This window comes from Staurois parvus, unplaced genomic scaffold (genome assembly GCF_062004578.1).
Source record: "Staurois parvus isolate SC_StPar_1 unplaced genomic scaffold, SC_StPar_1.0 ptg000686l, whole genome shotgun sequence".
Classification (NCBI taxonomy): domain Eukaryota; kingdom Metazoa; phylum Chordata; class Amphibia; order Anura; family Ranidae; genus Staurois; species Staurois parvus.
In genome coordinates this window covers 3,019,467-3,041,879 of record NW_028318482.1, presented here as the reverse complement: position 1 = coordinate 3,041,879, position 22,413 = coordinate 3,019,467, and the positions used below count along the sequence as shown (strand labels likewise).

At 38.7% G+C, this 22,413-nt stretch overlaps 1 protein-coding gene and 1 long non-coding RNA gene across 7 annotated transcripts in view; one reads left to right on the top strand and one right to left on the bottom strand.

The window, feature by feature from the left end:
• Nucleotides 1-9,626, top strand: part of LOC149447454 (uncharacterized) — a 29,266-nt gene extending 19,640 nt beyond the window's left edge. The window contains exon 3 of the long non-coding RNA XR_016305880.1: nt 9,541-9,626. This is a non-coding gene — a long non-coding RNA (uncharacterized LOC149447454). The remainder of the gene's footprint in view (nt 1-9,540) is intronic.
• The window catches only part of LOC149447453 (myosin-binding protein C, fast-type-like), a 209,830-nt gene that overhangs the window by 15,306 nt on the left and 172,111 nt on the right, over nt 1-22,413 (bottom strand). For all 6 annotated transcript variants that reach the window (XM_089652564.1, XM_089652563.1, XM_089652561.1 and 3 more), the window contains 5 exons: nt 21,196-21,284; nt 20,862-21,057; nt 9,694-9,833; nt 6,784-6,943; nt 172-308 (listed from right to left, as the gene is read on the bottom strand). In XM_089652564.1, coding sequence (XP_089508690.1) covers nt 172-308; nt 6,784-6,943; nt 9,694-9,833; nt 20,862-21,057; nt 21,196-21,284 — 722 coding nt within the window. The remainder of the gene's footprint in view (nt 1-171; nt 309-6,783; nt 6,944-9,693; nt 9,834-20,861; nt 21,058-21,195; nt 21,285-22,413) is intronic.

The following is a 22,413-nucleotide window of genomic DNA, read 5'->3' as shown; positions in this document are numbered from 1 at the left end:
GTAAAAAGGGACATTTATAAAAAAATATAATCAGTTTCATGGCGATCTCTGTAGAAGAGCACTGAAGGCCCTGTAGAAGGTCACTGAAGGTTTCTCTGTAGAAGAGCACTGAAGGCTTTTAAAAGTACCATACATGGGGCATGATCTGTTTCACCAGAGACAGCTGTGTACCTTTGGATGAGCTCTTACAGCACAATTTAAGGCTGTGCTATACCCAGCAACTACACTGCGGTCTACAAGAGGTGTGAGGAACTTAGGAGCCATGCAGACATCCATTTCTTGATAGTCACGAGGCTTGTAGACTAGACCTGTAAAGCAAAAAAGGTAGAAAATAAATCAAAAGTGTTATTGTTATTAAATAAAAACCAATGACATTTGTTATAATGTTATTTACTAAATCTGCACGGTGCAAAATCTGGTGCAGCAATGCTCAGAAATCAATCAGCTTCCAGGTTTTAGTGCCAAAGCTTAATTAAATAAGCTGACATTAGAAGCTGATTGGTTACCATGCAGAGCTGCATCAGATTCTGAGTGCTCCAGTTTTACTAAATTCCCCCCTGTGTAATTCATGGCATCCAATTAGCTTTCATATATTAGCAATGCAATGTAGCCATTAACTGCTTTCCCACCGCCCTACAGTAGAAATACTGCTACAGAGTGGCAGGGCTGCACAAAATCACACACACACACACACACACACACACACACACACACACATATATATATATATATATATATATACGTGATTTGCATTTCCAGGTAGGGGGTGCGCTCGTGTGTCGCCCTACCCGTGCTGCCATTGGCAGCTAAGGATGACAATCACAGGGTCTCGGACATAGATTCCCCGCCGGCACCCAGCGAGCGCTGTGTAGAACTGACAGGGGAGAGACCTGTATGTAAACACAGGTCTCTCTCCTGCCAGCAAGGACTTGCTGCTGTGTATTTCTCTGCACAGCAGAGAAATACACAGCAGCATGTCTCCCATGTAAAACACACACAGCACATCACGTAAAACAGCAAACAGCACACTATTAATCCTTTGATCACCCCAGATGTCAACCCCTTCCTGACAAGTGTCATTAGTACAGTGTCAGTGCTTTTTTATTAGTGTATTTATTTTATTATTACTGTATTAGTGTCATTGGGATGTCAGTGTCAGTTAGTCAGTTCCCACCCAATGTCAGAATGCCCACCGCAGTCCCGCAGTCCTGCTATAAGTTGCTGATTGCCGCCATTACTAATATAAAAAAAAATTCCAATATATATACTGCCATTTGTAGACGCTATAACTTTCACGTAAACCAATTAATTTACATGTATTGGGATTTTTTTTAGCAAAGACATGTTGCAGAATACAAAGTAAAAAATATATATATTTTTTTTTTTTCAAAATTGTCGGTCTTTTTTTGTTTGTAGCGCAAAAATAGAAAATGCACAGATGATCAAATACAACCGAAAGAAAGCTCTATTTGTTTTTTTCTCAAAATATTTGTCCTTTTTTTTATAGCACAAAAAAATTAAAAACGCACAGGTGGTCAAATACCACCGAAAGAAAGCTCAATTAGTGGAAAAAAAGGACATAAATTTAATTTGGGTGCAGTGTTGCAATTGTCAGTTAAAGTAACACAGCGCTGTATTGCAAAAAATGGTCTGGTCAGGAAGGGGGGTAAATGCTGTGGAGGGCAAGTGGTTAAAAGATAATTTTGGTCAATAAGCAAATGGTCATTTGTAACACATATGTAAGAACTTGTTTGCTTACATAAATATGTAAGTGTAAAGTGTTTGCTCTTATGATCTAAGTTCTCCAACATTAACATTAGACATGTGTGATTCATTTCATTCTGAATTGAAATTTGGACAAATTTTTTGTTATTCAGAAATTCACATGTTTCTGAATTCCAAATCACAATAGTAACGAGTGTAAACAAATCCTCTGAAATAACAAAACAAAATTTGTCCAAAATGATGAAATTTGAATTCGACTTGAATTTGAAAATGGATATGAAATATAAACATATTGCAATTCTTAGATGTAAAAAATTCGGCAGCCACATTTGAATGAAAATAAATTTGAATGCAGATTCAAATTTTCCAAATTCATTCAAATTGAATTCAATTTGGTCAAAAACAAATAAACGAAACTAAATGAATTCCGAAAAATTAATTTGACGCATTTAACTAACAAAATTAGTTAATTAATGAAATGAAACAAAATTCGATTTTTTTGTTCTGAACATTTCTAATTAACATATTACTCCATAAAAAAAAGCATTATAACACCATTAGGGATAAGGTTATGATTTTGCTTCTATTATGGGTTTGCAGAAATTTTGGAGGGCTCTACATTTGCAGTCTAGGCCAATTAATAGAGAAATTCACTGGACTGGATTTTTTGCATCCATAATGCATGGCCTGTCCTTTGAATTCAGATCTGTGCTATACAATGCTAATTATTATTATTATAATTATACAGGATTTATATAGTGCCAACAGTTTGCTCAGCGCTTTACAATATAACGGGAGACAATACAGCAACAATACAGTTCAATACAAGAGGGAAAGGAGGGCCCTGCTCTTTGGAGCTTACAATCTAAGAGGGAGGGGCTAGTGGTACAAAAGGTAATAACTGTGGGGGATGGACTGGTAGGAGGAATAGAAGATTCCATTATTAGCTGGGGCAGGATAGGCTTCCCTGAAGAGATAGGTTTTCAGAGATCGCCTAAAAGTGAGCAGAGTAGGCGATAGTCTGATAAATTGGGGTAGAGAGTTCCAGAGGATGGGGAAGCTCTGGAGAAGTCCTGGAGACGAGCATGGGAGGAGGAGACAAGGGAGCTAGAGAGTAGGAGGTCTTGCGAGGAGCGGAGAGTATGGGTGATATTTGGGTGATATTTGGAGACAAGATTGGTGATGTAATTTGGGGCAGAGTTATAAATGGCTTTATACGTTATTGTTAGTGTTTTGAATTTTATCTGTTGGGCAATGGGAAGCCAGTGGAGGGATTGGCAGAGAGTGGTGGCAGATACAGAACGGTTAGTAAGGTGGATAAGTCTGGCAGCAGCATTCATGATAGACTGAAGAGGGGATAGCCTGCGATGAGGTAGGCAAATGAGGAGGGAGTTACAATAGTCAAGGCGAGAGATAACAAGGGGGTGAATAAGTTGCTTAGTGGTTTCAGAGGCTAGGAACGGGCGTATCTTGGAGATGTTGCGGAGGTGAAGTCTATAAGATTTGGACAGCAATTAGATTTGGGGCTGAAAGGACAGATGGGAGTCTAGGAATACACCTAGTACCCTGGCATGAGGGGAGGGACTGATGATTGTGTTATTGATCTTGATGGAGAAGTCAGAGGAGGGGGCACAGGCTGGAGGGAATAGTATTAGCTCAGTTTTGGAAAGATTTAGTTTGAGGAAGTGAAGTGACAACCATGCCGATATGTCACTTAGTAGGTTAGTAATGCGAGAGGAGACTAAAGGGGTGAGGTGAGGGGTAGAGAGATAGAATTGTATGTCATCAGCATAGAGATGGTACTTAGAGCCATGGGATATGCTAATATACTGTGGATGCAGTGTGGTGGGCTACAAATAGCTGTATATCCCACTCTCCCCACACATGTGATGCCACAGCATTCCTGTCAGTGTGTGTGGAGGCTGGTACAGCTCTGTCCATCCTCTCCCTGCAACAATCCTAAAAAGAAATAAATTATACAAACAAGAAAAAAAGAGAAATATTCATTTCTCCTATAAATCTTCAGGTTCCAGCAACTATGCTGGATGAACTATATGACATTCGGGTTAACTGCGCAAGCACCAAACACTTTCAAAATGGAGGACAATGTCATTTGTAGTTTTAGCCACTGTAACACTCTGATAACACCACTGTCCTGCTAATTTGTTATCATATCATGAAGACTTACATTTATCTTCATTTTATTCAAAAATATTTACATGAACATATATATTTTTTCCTGCGTACTTTGCAAAGAAGCATCAGAGAGAGGAGGTGTAGGTCAAGTCAAAGTCTTTTTTCTAGTGTTTGACAGGTTGGAGAAGGCTCCATTCACACTTGTGCGACTTCAAATTGGTGTGATTTTCATTGCGACTTTGGTGTGACTTTTATTTTGACCAAGGATGATTGTTTCTGCTGTACAAAGTCGCACACAAGTCACACGTATAATATTCAGGTGTGACTTTGGAGGATTTACATTGAAGTCTATAGACCTCAAGTTGCATGAAAGTCGAACCAAAGTACTGCAGGAACTACTTTCAAGTTGCTGCAACTTGAAGTCACACAGATATGAATGGTACTCATTGGGAAGCATGGGGTGCTACTTGTCATGCAACTTTGGACCCCAAGTTGCACAAGTGGGAATGGGCTCTAAATACTGGAACTTCTGCTGCGTTTTTACTGCTATCCAAGGCTCCGTTAGAGAGATTTACCCTCGCCTCCTGTTCTGCTGACATCAGTTTCACCTAATAAGAAGTGCAGGAACATCTGCAACAGGAACACAGACAATACAAATCTGACGGGATTTAGATTTCAAATAAGGAAAAAAGCACTTTATTTCTGTCTGTGTTTCTGTCAGCAGTAAAACATGGGCAGCAAAAAAAACATGACCAGGGTTTTAATATTTCCACATTCTATCTAAAACATAAAAAGGTCTTGGCTTTTCAACTTAGTTCATCAGTTATGTGATGTCCTCTTATGTAGAAGACTTTGATCATATTTTAGTTGAGTGCCTTGGGCTGCATAAATGATGTAAAAGTTGCTTTGGGAACAAATGACAGGAAATGCAATTGTTGATCAGTTTTTACTGCTTCTTTCTAAATAAAACCTAGATAAGAATGTATGCATCCAAATTTTCTATGTAATTAAATCCTTATCAGAGATGTGTATGAAGAAAATAATTGTTTCGTTTTGGATTTGTTTGTTAAGTTAATAATTTAATTTCGTCATATTGGTTTTGTTAGAATTATTTGCTTTCGGAATTCGTTTCGTATATTCGTTATTTTCAAATTGATTTGAGATTCGATTTTCAAAATTCGAAATTCAAGATTCGAATTTCAAAATTCAAAATTTGAATTTCGGAAGACAGCTATATTCGTTATATTCTTTTCTAATATATTCTATTTTTTCTGTTCTATTCTATTTTATATTATTTTATTTTCTATTCCTTTACTTTCTATTCTATTCTGATTTATTCTATTGTAATTTGTTTTATTCTTTTATTTTCTGTTTTTATTCTTGTATTCTTTTGTTTTCTATTTTATTCTGTATATTCGTATCTATTCTGTTCTTTTATATTCTAGTATGTTCTGTTCTATTCTATTTTTTTAACTTTCTAGTCTATTCTATCTTATTATTTTCTATTCTATAAAGCAGCCTAAGTAGGAATCATAATTCTTTTTCTATTTCACTTACTGTACTACCTTACTGTATTTATTGCAATATGTTTCAATTTTTAATTCAAATTCATTTTCAAATTCAAATGCATTTTCAAATTTGAATTGTTTTCATTATAATTTATTTTGGATTGAAATTCATTACTATTGTGCTTCACAAGTTTGGATACATCCGAATAACAAAAATTTTATCCAAATTTTGATTCATAACTAAACAAATCACTCATGTCTAATGCTTATCTGTCCCCCCAAAAATATATAGTTTGTCAGGTTAGACTGTAAACACTAAGCGGTATAATTAATTAACATTTGCAGAGCTATTTGTTTTTCTATGAAACTCTATGTACATTCATTCTGTGCAAACAGGAGGCAATATTAAATGTTGTTAAGCTATTTTTCCCTCCATGTCGATAATTATTAATTCATAAAAATAGAGTTGTTTTGAAAATAATGCATTTTGGCCGCTAGATCAAGCTGACAATTGTGATAATTATTTCCTATACTCCATCTAGTGGCCATAATGTGCTATTTTCCTGATTCATTCTACTGTGTACACCATTCATCCTGGAGAGAAAATAGTCTAGAAACAATTGATTTTTTTACCCATTCGCAAAGAACAAATGTACATGCAGTTTCAAAGGCTGAATAGCTTTACAATTTTCCAAAGAGATAAAAAGTTTTAAGATAACAAAACTGCTTTGGGATGCAAGGGTGTCATATGAAGAAACTGGCTCAGGGTCTCAAGTTATTAAAAAATGTCCATTCTTTACCGTTTCTCTTTAAGGGGTTTGTGCTCTACAAATGGTTTTAAAAACCTGTTCCTTATCCAAGGTAGTGTCCAAACGCTGATGAACATCACTGCAAGCGTACATGGTGTTATTGGTAAGAACGATAAAGTGGAGGGGGAGAGCAAGGAGCACATTTTTTGTGCAGGACTGCATAGCAGCTTTTAACCAATTCCTCCTCATTTAAAAAAAAAAATCTCAATTTTCTTTAAATATTAAAAACTCCCCCCCATTTTTTTTTAAATACAGTTTTTTTTTTTTAAGTTTTTGTGCTGTGGAATTTTGGAACCAGCAAGAGACCAAAAAAAGTCAGCCTCAATGAAAATATGCATCTAAAATTATGGTGTATGAATATATGCAGAATTTCTTCAAAGACTTAGCACGTAACCAGGGGCAGACTGACAACTCATGGGGCCCCCGGGCAATAGGGGATCATGGGGCCCCTGTGTCCTTGCCCAAACTCAAAAAAGCCTATGAAAAATGTACCAGGGGCATCTCTTGGGGCCCCCTACTGACCCTGTGCCCTCGAGCAGTGCCCGAGTTTCCAAATAGTCAGTCCGCCCCTGCACATAACCACTCTGTTGCAATTTCGCACTCACCAGTTTTCTCAATGACGGCTGTGTTCTTGGAGAGTCCGGGTGTGTCACTGAGCCCAACTATGTTCTCACTGAACACTCTGAAGTAATATTCATTTCCCATGATGAGGTCAGACACTGTACAGCGTGGCTGACGATTGTGCTCATATACGGTGAACCATTCCTGAAGATAAGATGTAGAGTGTACACCAGTAGAACCATCCATTTATATCCAGCAAGCGTTATAAAATTGTCAACACACTAAACAGTCTAAAGTGTCCAGACACATGCCTGTCCATAATGTAATTCTGAAACCATGGATATTGATGTGAATCTGAACCTCCATTTGCAAGGGCAGCCTTTTCTCTTCTGGGAAGGCTTTCCACTAAACATTAGTAGTGGGATTTACTTCCCTTGGGACAGAAGAGCATTAGTGAGTTCTGATGAAGAACGTTCAGGCCTAGCTAGAAGACAGCATTTCAGTACATCTCATAGGTGTTAGATAGAGTTGAGTTCAAGGCTCTGTGTGGACTAGTTAGATTTAATCATGAGACAAATTGGCCAATTTCACTTCCCTGAAATTTTAGTTAAATTTGAAATTGTTTTTCCAAATTTTCTCCTATAGGCAAAATACATTGAGGTCATTAGAGAAGGTGATATTATGGTGATTTTAGGTGTTTTGAGGGTTTGGTTGCGTTTTGTTGGTTTATTATGCTGGGTTTTTTTTTAGAAACAGGAACATAGCAATTTAAATAACACATTGAGACGGGGTCTTGCTTGCTGATTGCTTTGCGTATTTAATTGTTATTTGAGACAATAGGAAGAAACAGGGTCTAAATATTTGCATTATTAAAGTGATTGTAAACCTTAAAGACGTCATACTTACCTGATATTTGCAATGGTTTTACACAGAGCAGAGCCCAGATCCTCCCCACCAGTGTTTTTGCCCCACCCCACCCCTGCTCAGTACCCCCATAGCTAGCAGCTTGCTATGGGGGCACTTGTGCTGGCTCACTCCTGAGCAGCACTTTGTGTGTCCATTGACACACAGTGTGTGGCTCAGCCCCATCCCCTACTCCGTCCTTACAGGCTGTGATTGACAGCAGTGGGAGCCAATGGTTCCCACTGATGTCTCTCTGTCCAGTGAGGAGGGAGAGAGCAGAGAGAGTACTGGATCAAGATCGTGGTCAGGTAAGTATAAGGGGGGACTTGGGGGGGAGCTGCATGCAGGAGGTTTTTTACCTTAATGCCGAGAATACTTTAAGGTAAAAAAAAACCTTCTGCGTTTAGGACCACTTTGATTCTGGGCACATACTTGTGTTACTGTTGCCTTCTTAGGGTATTGTTTGGTCTTTTTTTCTACTGTCTAATAAACCTCAAACAATAGCAAAATATGCAAAAATTGAAAAAAGAAATACAATTTTTTATGTTTAACTTAACTTAACCCCTTCTCCATTAGTTGTTGTAGTAAAACAGCCACTAGGACAGCATTTATTCTAACAGGCTATATAAAAAATAAGCTTTTTGTTTAACAAGATGCACACAGTGCAGGCAGCATAGGCAAAAGTCACAGATGATTAACAGAGACTTTGTAATTGTCAGTCAAACTATCACAGCACTGAAATCTGGAAATAAAGGAGGTGTGACAAGTTGGTATTAAGGTGGTTAACGAATATGCATTTATTGCTTGTAAACAAATGCCTATCCATGTACAGTGCTTGAATGACAAGGTGACTCATCACTATGTCCTCATTTTTACCTTCTCAACCTATTTTCATAAATTCAGTTGCGTTTACTATACACCTCATTAATAAATAAGTCCCTTCATAAAAAATATTTCAATGGCCTTCTCTATCAGTGAGTTTTAAGGTAAACAGTATTTACTGTCTACTTCACAATTGTCAAGACAACTTTAGCAGGGCAAACATTTAAAATATTGGCTTGTTGCAATCATGCTTTGCTGGGGCTCTGTTGATTATCATGTTTTTTATTTAATAATACACTTGTCTTGACAATGGGTGTGATGTTAATAGCCAGTTTACTAATTATAAAATATCTTTTTCTGACCATATACATATGAAACATTCTTCTGAAGATTGCCAAAAACTAGCAGAACATGGAAAATATCCATGCCTAGAGGTCTACTGTGATATGCTATTCAGATAATTAGTAGCAGGGACCCCAAATCTGAAAAAAAGTGTAACATTTTGTGTAACTAACAGATGATAACAATTATAAAATGTGTAAAGTTGTCCATACATTTTACAATATGACAGTGCGATCACTGTACAGTCTCTACAATCTCCATTGTTGTAGTGCCAAGCTCTACCTAATCAATTCACTTCAGTTTATATCTCGTTAATTAGGCACATGGAATATATAGTTGTTAAATAGATTGTACAGTCAGACTGTGAGGCAGACCATAGACGATACATTTTTTTTTTTTGTTCAACCAGGAGGTTGAATGGAAAAAAAAATGATTTGATTCCCCCTGCAACACACTTGGTGTTGATGGGGGAATTCCTCCAGCAGAACTATTGTATTCTGAAAGCAAGGAGGATTCTCCGGTCTCAGAATAGTGAGTGAGTAAAAAAAAGCCAGACAAGCTGGTTGTCCGGGCCCCGCTGAATCAGACAAATCCAGATCATCTATGGCTGAGTTATATTGTGTGGCCAACTTAAAAATGTTATTGCTAGCTAATCATTTTACATCGATGATGAGAATATGAAAACTGTTGCTTTGGCATTAATACATATCTTTCCATTCCAATGTAAACTGCAGCATGACATTTGTTCAGCTAGTGAATGCAATAGGAATATCTTCTGGTGTGGGAAAACTGCTTTGCAAATGGCTGATCTACTTACTACTGGTTCCAGGTAAGAAAATAATTTTCAAAGTAGTAAAAAATATAATAGTAAATTAATGAAATCTCACCATTGTCTTTTTATCAGCTTTCTGAATTGTGTATCCTGTAATTTCAGAGTTTCCATTGTCTTTAGGGGGCTGCCATTCCACAAGAGCGTTAAAGCCCCAGACCTCCTTGACCATTACAATATGAGCTGGACCGGGCTTATCTGTCAAACATAACCAAGTTTTAGTGATGCTCTAATATTGCAGTAGTTTTTGTATTTAAAACATTGATTTTATTTCTCACATTTTTAAAATAAATTTACCTCTGCTCTTCCCTATCTTTCCTTACTTAAATATGTTAAACAAGTGTATAGCCTAGCGCTCCTATTATTCTCACGCTAAATATGTGCAACTAAAGTGTACAAAGTATCTAAAATAAACAATTATCACAAATAATACATTGGAATAGTAACAATCAAGATATTCTGTAACAATATATACCAGTACAAATAAAACTGTGAACTTGATAGCACACTGTTCAAATGCTATAGGGCTCAGCTCCCCTATCTTCAGTTCCAGCGGATGCTATTAGACTATTTATATGCTATTGTACCATGTTGTTGTTCAGTTTTATTATGATATTTATTGTACTTGAAGTGGTTGCAATTCCCACTCTTCAGTGTAAACTTAATGCTACTGTTGATGTGTATGCTCTGTTGGTTTGTCAATAAAAAGATTGAACAAGAAAATTAAGAAAACATCACTACATGTCCCTACTCTTCTAGGGTTTTTGTAGGTCTTTGTGGAACTTTGGAAACATTTACTGTTTCCCTGAGATCCACAAAGACCTATGTCACCACTCTCCTGCACTGTGCTATAGTGTCTTTTTTCACATTTGGACAACTCGGCATTCCCAGGGATCTTGTAGGCAAGAAGATGCAGGAAGATGATCCCACCACCAGCACTATGAATGTCAGAGAAAGAAGAGTATATTATCTTACTCCATCTCTATTAATGTTGTGCCAAGCTCTACCTAATCAGTTAATTTCAGTTTACAGTATATCTAGTTAATTAAGCCCATGAAATATCTAGATGTTAAATAGATTGTACCATCAGACTGTGGGGCAGACCATAGATGATGTATTTTTTTTTGTTCAACTAGGTGGCTGAATGAAAAAAAAATGATTTAATTCCCCCATCAACACACTCAGTGTTGATGGGGAAATCCCTCCTGCATAAGTATTGTATTCTGACAGCAGGGAGGATTCCCTGGTGAATGCAATAGAAACGTCCTCTGGAGTGGGAAAACTGAATGGGTTCACTTAAATGGGTCACATTCTGCGTCAGTTTTTCCCTCTGAACACTACATGGGGTACAATTTTTGCTGTGGTCTGTGTACAACCCTATTGCAGCTGGGGAAAGCTGTTTTTACCCACGAGACTGCCAGTGTGAATGAACCCTTACTTTATAAAGAAAAGCAAACAAAGATTAAAAAAAACCTGTTAAAATGAAAATTCTATCACTTTGCAAACACTCCCAATCTGACCCAAAGACAGCATCTTAGTGTTCAAGTAGGAGGGAATAACAATGGATTTGAGGCTTAGTCCTGCGTTTATCAACGCTAAGGCTTTACTTAGGCTTCGTTCACACCAATGTGCTTTTAGTGCTTTTTGCATAAAATTTTCAAGAGCAAAAAGCAGTGTTTTTGCTACAATAAAGTTCAATGGAGAAGCTGCTGAAGTGCGTTTTTGCTGCGTTTTGCATTGTTATTCTGCCCAGCAACAAAAAAATTCCACTCCAACAACAACAAAAAAAAAGAGCTGAACAAAACGCAATAAAAACGCATTAAAAATGCGTGTCGAAAAATGAAAAATGAACTGCAAAAAGCCCTGCAAAACTGACAAAAAGCAAACTGTATACTGTAGGTGTGAATGGAGACTTACAGAATGAAACCAGCAAAACAAAGAAACAGAGAAAGGGCATATTTAATTATAATAACAATAAAAAATAATGGCTAAATACATGGGGTCATATACAGAGGCTGACTTACGCTAAGGACAACATGACCCCAACATTGACAATCTCACATACCAACCATACTAAGCAGTCCTACAATGACATTACTAAACTGAGAAATTATGTCACTGCCATGGACTGATCCTAATTCTATCGTACACGTAGCCTAAACATCAGATGTGCAGGAATCCCTAATGGTTAACACATGGTACATAATGTACTGACTTATGAAAGCTGACACGGTTGCTTTTTTCCAGCTCCTATTACAAGACTGCTTGATTTGGCCTCTACATAGCAGTTATCCACATCGGCATTTCCTTAGCAATAGCTTTAAAAGCTGTACCCTCACCCCTCTAGACATTCAGGGCTAGCCTGAAATGTGACCTTTAGGCATTGGGCTCTTCATTGTGTTCTCTTACAGACATAAGCGTAATGTGTTAATTAGCCACAAAGTGCTTTCTGGGTCCAGAGCTGTGGTGCAGACTCAGGTGTGACCCTGTCTCTGAAGACTCACTTTTTGAATAAGGCCAGTCAAGCTGATGCACAATTAGCTACCATTGGCAGCCATGTGCAAGCTGTGTATTCCCTTTTCTGCCATTCAGCTTGGAGGAAGTATCATTCTGCTGCTGTTCCTGCTACAGTGACCTGGTCACCTCTGGACACCTGAAACCGTAATCAGAATCAGCCTCCTGGGTTTGTGAGTATGTGAGCTTTTGCTTCACTTGGGCCTAGTTGTAACTGCTGTGTGGACACAACATGTCTTCACCCAGGCACACAGAGGGTGGTCCTTCTGCCATGGGCAACCTCTGCCTTTACTTCCCTAGTGGTTCTAGGGATGCTTATTTGGTATCCACAGAAGATACCAATGCTCAAAATAAGGAGTCTGGGACTTCTATTATAGGAATAGCCTTATTGAAGTCTGTTTTGGGTGAGACCAAAGGCTTTCCCATTTTCACAAGGACATCCACATCCTCTCTGGACTTTATGGCTTCTTGTGCTCAGATATTGTGACACTCTGCCCACAGAGGGTCTAAGCATGTCCTGGAGCCATTCCACTGCACAGTCTATCTCTGACACTTCTAAGCTCCAGCCGGCGGCTCCTGTAGGATCTCTAATTTTGTTTCAGAGTTCCAATAGTCTACCTCTGTTTTTGAGGCACCACAGTTTCCTACAGAGGACTCATGGATGTAATGCAATCTTCACTGCATTTGAAGGATCAGTCTGCTGTTCCAGGCCTAGGAACTTGCAGAGCTCCTGGAGCTGCAAAGACATTTCTGTTACACTTGCTGTTTCCATCTTTTCATTATGACAAATAGAAACACCTGAAGGATCCTGAGCCCTAAATAAGAGTGTGTCAGAGCTTTTCCCCTTTCCGAGGCAATGTATAAATCAGTGGTTGAAGATGTGCTTACCTAATATTTTACTGATAAACAGTTAAATTCCTTTCTTAGATCCAAATTCAAATTAACTGTTGTGGTTTCCTATGCTGTTTAGGCAGTGATTTGAATCTGCCAGAAAGTGTAAGAAAGGGTAGATTCCTTGAAAGAACCTGACCCTTCAATGTCCTCTGGAAGCTCCTGTTCCCTCTCAAAGCACTAGACCTTATGTATGAACCATTCTGATGACCCTAACGTCTGCAAGTTTTGGTCTGTTGGAGCTTCTCAGGTGTCTAATGCTGGTATCTGTGAGCCACCAAAGGGCCAGGCTACTCAGCTCAAGCCCCTACTAAAGAAGTCAACTCTTTTTACCCTTCCTTACCTATCAGGAAAACATCCCCTCTTTTCTTCTTTCAGGGCTTGTAGAGCGCTAAGGGAATGCCCTCCCAACATAGTCATCCTTTCTGTCATGGACTCTCAGCCCCCTCCAGCCTTTCCTTATATGTTTGGAAGCCTAATTTCAAGGCAAGACATCCAGATGGTCTCTATGGTAGCTTGGAGGGACGGAGGCATACTCAGTCTGTTCCTCCAGAGCAGACAGTTCCTGATTCATAAGGGATCCTTCTGTGAGTCAGTATCCTACCCCTCTTTCCAATGAACATCTCCTAAGTCTCACAGTACCTTTACCTTTTGGAGAGTTTGCGAGTTCCCCTTGTAACAGGTTCAGTGACTTGATCCCTCTTCTGGACCATGCTTAGTGTACTACTCTTGACCACAATGTCCTTCCCTGAGACAAAGCATCACAAAGCATCTAGCTCTCTTTATCTGAGGATCCCCACAGGTAAGTGTGAGTGCTTCACACCTGGGTGCTCCTCATTGCCTGAATGTCAGAAAATATCCATCAGCAGATGGCCCTGTGCTCCCCTGAATTGTCCACAGAAATTGTATGCTGAGACCCTGCTGCAAGTTTCCTCAGTTGGTGATAGAGTATGTCTGGAGGCCTTTGTGGGACCTGACCATCAGGATCTATGTGGCTGAGTTGCAGCCTTACAAGGAAGCTCCTTCTAATTGTTTCTAGCAGTATGGCTAGTGTCCCTGCCCTTTGCTCCTGAGCTGAGGATGCTTTGCTGGTTTCGGGCAGGTTTGATGTTTATTAAAATCACAGTTAAAGTGTTACTAAACCCACAACAGTAAAATCAGTCTGTATATGCAGTAAAGCATGCTTGCTATACTCACCATGGAACATAAAGGGTTAATCCTCTGCATTGTGTAAAAAGGCTGTTTGATCTCGACTTCTCTGAATCTCCCTTTCTTCCAGTGTCTCCCTCTTATGTCCTGATAAGACATATTGAGTGGAGACACTGCACATGCTCAATTTGGTGTGTATTGCTAGAGAGGTTTTTTTTTTTTCTTGGGAGAGTGCATGTGATCAGCACAGGGCTAATCAGCACTGCCCAGACAGGGGTCAGGGGTTCTACATCCTCCTAGAGAAAACTCCTCCAACAAGCTTTAACCAGTGCTCTGCTGAACACTGATGGAAGTCACAAGAATACTCTAACTGCTTATGAGAAAAGATATTTAGCAGTTTGTATTTACTAAAACAATTGCATTTCCATGTTCTGTGTACAGTGGGAGACCAGATGGAGTGAATGCAGGGTCCTGGGTTTAGTAACACTTTAGGAAAGTTTGCAGAGTTTCTCTGTCAGACCCTAGGGACACTTTTAGGTATTGGAAAAAAGGGCTTCTGTTCTTTCTGGTAATCTGTCTAAATTTGGGTGTCATGTGCAACAGCCTAGATTCTTGTGATACCCTTATTCCTGCTTACCCTTTTAAGACTGCCTTCCATCAGTCAGTTGATTGGTATCCTTAGAATTTCTCTCAGTCTTAGGGTTAATTTGTTTATCTGTTGGGATATTATGCTGTGAAGACCTACACATCACATTGCAGTCTCTGTGGGAGATTGGCTGTCTGACCAAACAGCCTCTTTCTTTATCATGGAACCTCCTCTCTCTAAATCCAACTGGTCAGAAACATAAGTCTTGAACTTTCTGCTTTAAATTGTCTGAACTTCTGTTCTGGACTTGTTTTATTACCCTCTAATTTTTTTTCCTGGTAGTGTCTTAGTGGTTGTTTTCTTATTTGCTACATCGCTTGTTTGGTCTAGTGTCCTCCTTTTGAGTAATGCGTTGTCCCATCTGTTTTAGAAGATTATTGGCTCTCATATTTTACCACTGGTTTTGATTCACTGTCAGTCATGTAGAATCTTTCCCCTTGGTGGTGATTCTCTGTTCTGGTCTATATCACCAGGTTGATCCTCTGTTTCTCACTGTTGGTCATTGTAATTCCCTGCCTTGCAGAAGGCTTCTAGTCTTTTGGTCTTGATTTGGGTGTTGGTCCTTCAGATATTTCTGCATGCAGATGGTTCCCACTTTTTCTAGGGCCATAATGTAAGGCTGCTAGATTGACCACTCTGTACTGTGCCTACCCCAATCATGCTTCTGAGCACTGTTCCCTGTATACTGTGCTGTACATTATATAGTCCTGACTGCTGCACTTTGTTAACTGTGCTGTATATAACTTTGTCTTAACCAAAGTGTTCATTGTTTTAACAGTTGATACTTGCTGAACAGTTCTTAAGTATTATAATGAAGTTCTCCTCTAAGTTAGACTTTTTATTGATGTAGAGTACTGTAAGAGTCTCATATTTATTAATCCTTTTGTCCCACGTGTTTGAGTGTCTGTGAGATATATTGCTTGTGGCACAGTAAATAAGGGATATTTTGTGGGTACAAGGATTGTGTCATATATATGCACGGTATACAAGGTGTATGCTCAGGTTCTGTTTAACTACAGTATGTCCCTTTAAGCCACATTAAAGAGGACTTTCCCCCATCCCTACTCATTCAACCTACATACCTGAATATGGAGGATATAAACAATCATACTTACCTATTTTTGTACTGTCTCTGTGCTGTGTGGGTCCATACTCCCACACCACCATTTTGAAAATGTCTGGGAAAAAAAAACATCCCCAAAATCATGCGAGATTTTGGGGAGATGCTTTTCTCTTTTTTTTCCTCAGCAAATGAATGTAATTCCAAGATGAAGTGAAGTGAATGACTTCATGCTCTTCATCATGCTTATGTGCAGTATGAAAATACTGCGAGATCTCACATGATCTCGCAGCTTACGATTGGCATTTGCCTGATGGCAATGATGACATTGACTTTCCGGGGTGCATCTGTGAGGCAGGGGTTATGTCACCACTGCCTTCAGGGAAACCAGAAAGTGCAAGTAGAAAAAAAGTAAAGCAGAAAAACATTAAACAAGAATGTTAGGTGAGTACATATCAGCATGCAGAGTTGCATGCTGATGTGAAATCTAAGGAAAAAGGGAGAAATGTCCTCTGAAATGTTCTTGCAGTTTAAGACAAAGAAAGTATTGCTCTGACATCTGCACCCTGCAGCCAATATTTCAAGATATGAGAGATATACAGTTAAATATATATTATACCCATTGTAGTATAGAGGTATTATAATACCCTGCACTGTGAATATCAAATAATGCGGCAATCCTTTTAGTTGTGACATAAAGATTATTAATAATTTGCTATTAGAAGCTTAGTTCTGCTACATACACATAAACCAATAATATAGCAAAGCAGAATAGAAAACAGCAATGTTTAACTCAGATAAACAGTATCACTTTCCTTTTTCTAGGCCTATGCAATTTAAAATCAGAATGTGGATGTATTAAAATAAACCTCCTTTCACATTTTGTAGCTTCCAGGAGCTTGGTTTAGCAGCCATAACTGGATATTATCCTCTAGGATTAGATATATATAGATCAGATAAGGGAACCTGATCTTTGCAGATATTCCGCCCTCATGAACTTTAAATGTTGCGCTTGCATCAGTCAGCAATATGAAGACAGACGTGAGCAATGTTAGTCAGACAGTCTACATACATTAAGACTGTGAAATATATTTGGTAACTCTATAACTGACTTTTTTCAATAGAATTTATTTAAACTACTTTGACTAACCGGCGATACAGAATGCAATAAAGAACTAAGTAGACTGTACTTTAAAGGCAAATGTCCTAACCCATATTTTATTATTTGTAGCTATAATAAGTGAATGTGATTATTTAAATTAAGCCAACCAATTTGGATGGACTTGTGTTTTTTTAAAATTATGTAACTATTCAGTATATATAAGCTGGTGTTTTAAAAACTTTGTACATACTGTCTTATGTACAAAGTTTTTAAAACACCAGCTTATATATACTGAATAGTTACATAATTTAAAAAAAAACACAAGTTCATCCAAATTGGTTATGACAATACTGTATCTCATTTAATTATAAATGTAGATGGCAGCATCAATATTTTTTTTACATTTATGCTGTGCTTTTCATATAGAAGTGCAGCACAATGAGTGTGCCTTGGTCTGCCTGTGTCAATGTAAAGTCAATGTAAGGCTTTTTCAGCAGTACCCAACTAAAAGTCAATGTCATTGAAGAAAACCTCTTTAGGAAACACATACTGGGGGCAATAAACTATCCACTTGCCTTGTTTTGTATTTCAAATTTCCATAGCATATATTCATCAGCTGCGCTGATTTTATTATCTGATTTCCACAAAAGGAAGCTCTGAAACATCACTGAAATACGATATAGAAAATATGGCAGGAGTAACACAAAAGGTTTAAAATTCAATTCCAAACGTGGAATACCGATTCTCTAGTAAAGAATGCACTCATACATTCACATTGCTAAATAGTAATATCATGTACTGTATGTAACAGATAGATAAACTAGCAGAGATAGCATTGTTAGAACTGATCATTTCTAACTGACCAAATATAAAATGTATAAAAGTACAGATTTTGGAGTATTTGGGAAATAGACAAGAGCTAGCTCATTTAGATCAGATCGACTGTTGAAGGGACATTCTGGAAATCTTTTGTTGAACAGCAGCTGCTGATCAGTGTATTCTGACATTTGTAGGTCCAGCTCTCAGAATGCAATGTTCCAGCGAGGGAGATTCCAACAACCTCCTTATTTATGTGGATGAAGGATCCTTCTATGGACAGCTTAAAGCAGAACTTCACTTACTAAAGGAAGTTCTGCCTTTTCTCCCTTTCCCTCCCTCCTCTACTGCTATTGGAGTTTTTTTTTATAAGGAGCAGGTATCTAGTTTTGAAATTCAGCCCCCCTCTCATGGTTCACAGCCTCTAGAGACAAGTCATAGGTCTCAGAAGGCTGCGGGACCATTCACAGAGCACAAGGTGGCTTGTGCATGTGCAGTGGGGAGGCAGCTATGAAGCCACATAGAGTCACAACCGGCTTACCACAGTCAATATGGCAGCGCTGGGGACCTGATCACTGGTGAAGAACTAGCCCAGGTGAAGACAGAGCTGTATCTTTGGGCTGGTAAGTGTCTTTTTATATTAAAAGTCAGTAGCTACAGTATTTGTAGCTGCTTATTTTTATTTTTTTAACTGAGGTTCCTCTGCAACATATCGTAACATTTCAGTGAATAATTATAAAATATTGAACAACGGTGGGTAGGGAGAGGGGCAAAATATTAAAAACACCAACACTAAATAGGAATTTAGATGAATATATAAAACATACTGTATACTGTATTGTTCAAAGGCCATAAATCCCCATATGAGCACGCAGAGTGAATAGGGGTGTACCTTCTCTTGGTTTAGTATAGACCCCAAGTGTCAAATTGGCGGCCCTCCAGCTGTTGCCAAACTACAAGTCCCATGAGGCATTGCAAGAGTGACAGTTACAAGCATGACTCCCAAAAATAGAGCCATGATGGAACTTCTAGTTTCGCAACAGCTGGAGGGCCGTCAGTTTGACACCCCTGGTAGAGACTATAGAGCTCCATCTGCTGGTATATTACCTGACCAAACAAAAAATAAATATTTATTTTCCAAAGCCCTAAACATAAAACAAAGAAAAAGCAACAAAAGTACTGGCAGCAGCACTTTTAGTTGCTGCCCCATCCATAGGTTTTTATTTTTAGTTAAACTGCTTTTGTTTCTTTAATGGGCTTTTGTTTTTGGGTTGGTACTTTGGGGTAGTTGTTTCTTCTATGGATTTTTATTTTTACTTTATGTTGGTAGGACCTTTGTTTATTTTGGGGTGCTCAGAGCGGGGCATTTCCTTTGTTACTGACCATCTGCTCTTGAAGCAGCCATTTGTTCGCAGCACACCGCTGCTACGCTTGAAATGAAAACAATAATAGGTGCAAGAACCAAGTGCATCTAAACCATCTCATATTATCACTTACATTCACCATACCTATCAATAGATATACACCAGTTAGGTCTATTATGCCTAATTAAAACTGTCCTGCTGCTGGTCAATTTCTACACTGTGGTGACCTCTGCAGTATCCTAATTCTTGTAGTAAAAAGCCTACCTATGTCTAATAAATTTTACCTATTATTGCTGGCCAATTGTACATCTGTGGTCTCTGAGTTCCTAAGGAAAGCTTAAAATAAATTGGCCAGCAGCCATACTCTATGCATTTATGGATGAGGGATTGAGCAGTGCTCTGTGAGATATTCAAAGCTTGGCATATTTGTTTATAACTAACTCTGCTTTAAACTTCTCCACAACTTTATTTCTGACCTGTCTGTTTGTGTGTTCCTTGGCCTTCATGATGCTGTTTGTTCACTAATGTTCTCTAACAAGCCTCTGAGGGCTTCACAGAACAGCTGTACTTATACTGAGATTAAATTACACACAGGTGGACTCTATTTACTAATTAGGTGACTTCTGAAGGGAATTGGTTCCACTAGATTTTAGTTAGGGGTATCACAGTAAAGAGGGCTGAATACAAATGCACGCAACACTTTTCAGAGATTTTTAAAAAAAATTGAAAACCATTTGTCATTTTCCTTCCATTTCACAATTATGTGCTACTGTGTACTGGTCTATCACATAAAATCCCAATAAAATACATTTACAGTTTTGGTTGTGACAGGACAAAATGTGGAAAATTTGAAGGTGAATGAACACCTGTTTGAGGCAAATACTTTAATATTCCATAATGCCACCTTTAAGGCATTCTGCAAGCATGTTATTTAAAGTGTTTGTATATTTTCAATATGGACCTCGAAGCCACATTGGTATAATCTTTTCTCACAATATGTTTTTTTTTTTGTTTATTTTTTACGTTTGCATTGGTGCATGTCCCCCATAGCACTGCCCAATGTCCCATGCCTTTTGCAAAATGACAGTGGTTTGCCTTTTAGCTCATAAAATGGACAACATTTTACATTATCCCCCCCTCCGCCCATAGGCTTCAGTGGAATTAAAGGAGAAGTACGAGCTTTCTTTTTTTCCCCAGTTATACTTACCTATCTGTCCCCCACTGGCTCTAAGTGTGATTATATCACCGCTGATTGCTGAGTTCTCTGAGCAGGGAGTGGTGACTATCAGTCACCAATGTTTGCTCTGCCCCCCAGCACTCATTGGAGCACTGAGCTGTGGAGGGGGAGGAAGTGGCTGGCTCAGGCTCTCAGCGGTTCACTGAGAGGCTGAGCCAGGTGCTACTCCAGACTCTGGGGTGGATCCCCTTTAAAGTCGGGATCTTTTCCCAGTCTGGACCGGCTGAGTGATGTCAGCCAACAGTGGGCTTCAGCCTTCTGTCAGCTGAAAATGGGTCTCAGGAATGAAGAATGAACTGCACTCCTGTTATCCACAGGAGAAGTACAGCCAAAAGAGCTTTGGCTGTACTTCTCCTTTAAGTTCAGGGTGAAACCTGACTTTCAAACAAGATTTATCAATCCCTTGATAAATCAAACCCAGTATTTTTATATGTTTTTACAACTTACCCACAATACGAATGTTAACTGATGCTGTGTCTACCATATTTTCGATCTGAACCGATAGATCATATTTTCCTGAATGAGGCCGTTCAGAGGATCTTATAAACAAAATGGTGTCTGATTCTGAATTTCTGATGCTGACTTGTTTTGGATCTAATTGTTCGCCATCCTTAGTCCATGTAACCTTTGGTCTTGGTTTCCCCTGTTATAAAAGGGTTGAGAAAGCAGAATATTAGGAATTCTATAAAGTTTGTAGGATAGTCTCTCTTTTGACATTTAAATTAAATTGTTTTTAAATAGCTATATACTGTATATACACACAAGCACATTTTCATCTTACCTGAAAGGGAATAACTAGGTTGACTTGCTCTCCCACTCTCCTAATAAATGTCTGCCTCAGCTGCCGTGGTAATCTGATTTTGGGTGATTCTGTTGTAAAGCACAACAATAAATAAATAGCCTTACAATCTGAACACTTGTGTGTTGTTACAGACTCAACAACCATCTGATAGAAGTATGTAGGCTGCCAATATCTGGACTAACTAGGTATGTAAAGGTAGCGGATCCTGACTTTGCTCTGACCTCACTGGCTCCATATTTGGTTGGGCTCAGTGACTCAGAAACTATTCCAATTAAATAAAGCCAGGCAACCGGATGTTATCTTGTACACCATGACATACAAGAATTCTTAGACTTCCCAGTTATACTGCATCCTACAAGAGAAATGGAGATTGGTGCTAGCCCATTACACAGCAGTGTTTAGTTGTATTGATGTGAAGTTCTCAGCATGCTGCACCACCTTGGCAAGAGAACAGTGGTGCAACCCTGAGACTGCCTGCACAGATTGTATGGAAATGCATGCATGAAAAGCACACAAAGAAGCACACACATGTAGTAGCAAGTATACTACCCATAGTCAGCCTGAGAAGAAACTGGACCAAGAAACCTCATTGCCCACAATGAATGCTGGTAACATCAGTGACTCACCTCCTGTTTATATTTGGCTCATATCACCATTTTGTGGACAATGTGCATGCTATTGCTGTCTGAGTATCAGTTTATACATCGTGTTCAGCATTTTACACTTAGATGCAGTGTGTGTATGATTGGGTAACAGGACAACACCAGAACTCTGTCAGATTATATTATTGTACTTGGGGAATTTAGTTTTATAAATCTCTAATTTTTGATTGGCAGCAGTTGTTGTTCCCATTTAGCACCAAAAAACAAAATACTGTGGAACTCAGGTAATGGGGGAGGAATAGGGAAAAGCCAACTGTTAGAAAGAGGACACTAGTCCCAATAATAATTAATGCTCACATACTGTACAACTGTAACAATAATTAAAAGATGAAGAAAAAATGGTGGAGAAGTCTGAAATACTAATTAAAATGCAGCCAATACTGATCAATTAGGGATGGTGCAGCTAACTCGTACACATGGACCGAATATCGTTCGAAATCAGCCATTACAGTAAAAACTATTTGACTTTCAGCCCGTGTTCAGCTGCTTGTCTGACAGAAGTTGATCTCACAACCAGCTTCTGTCTAACAAGCAT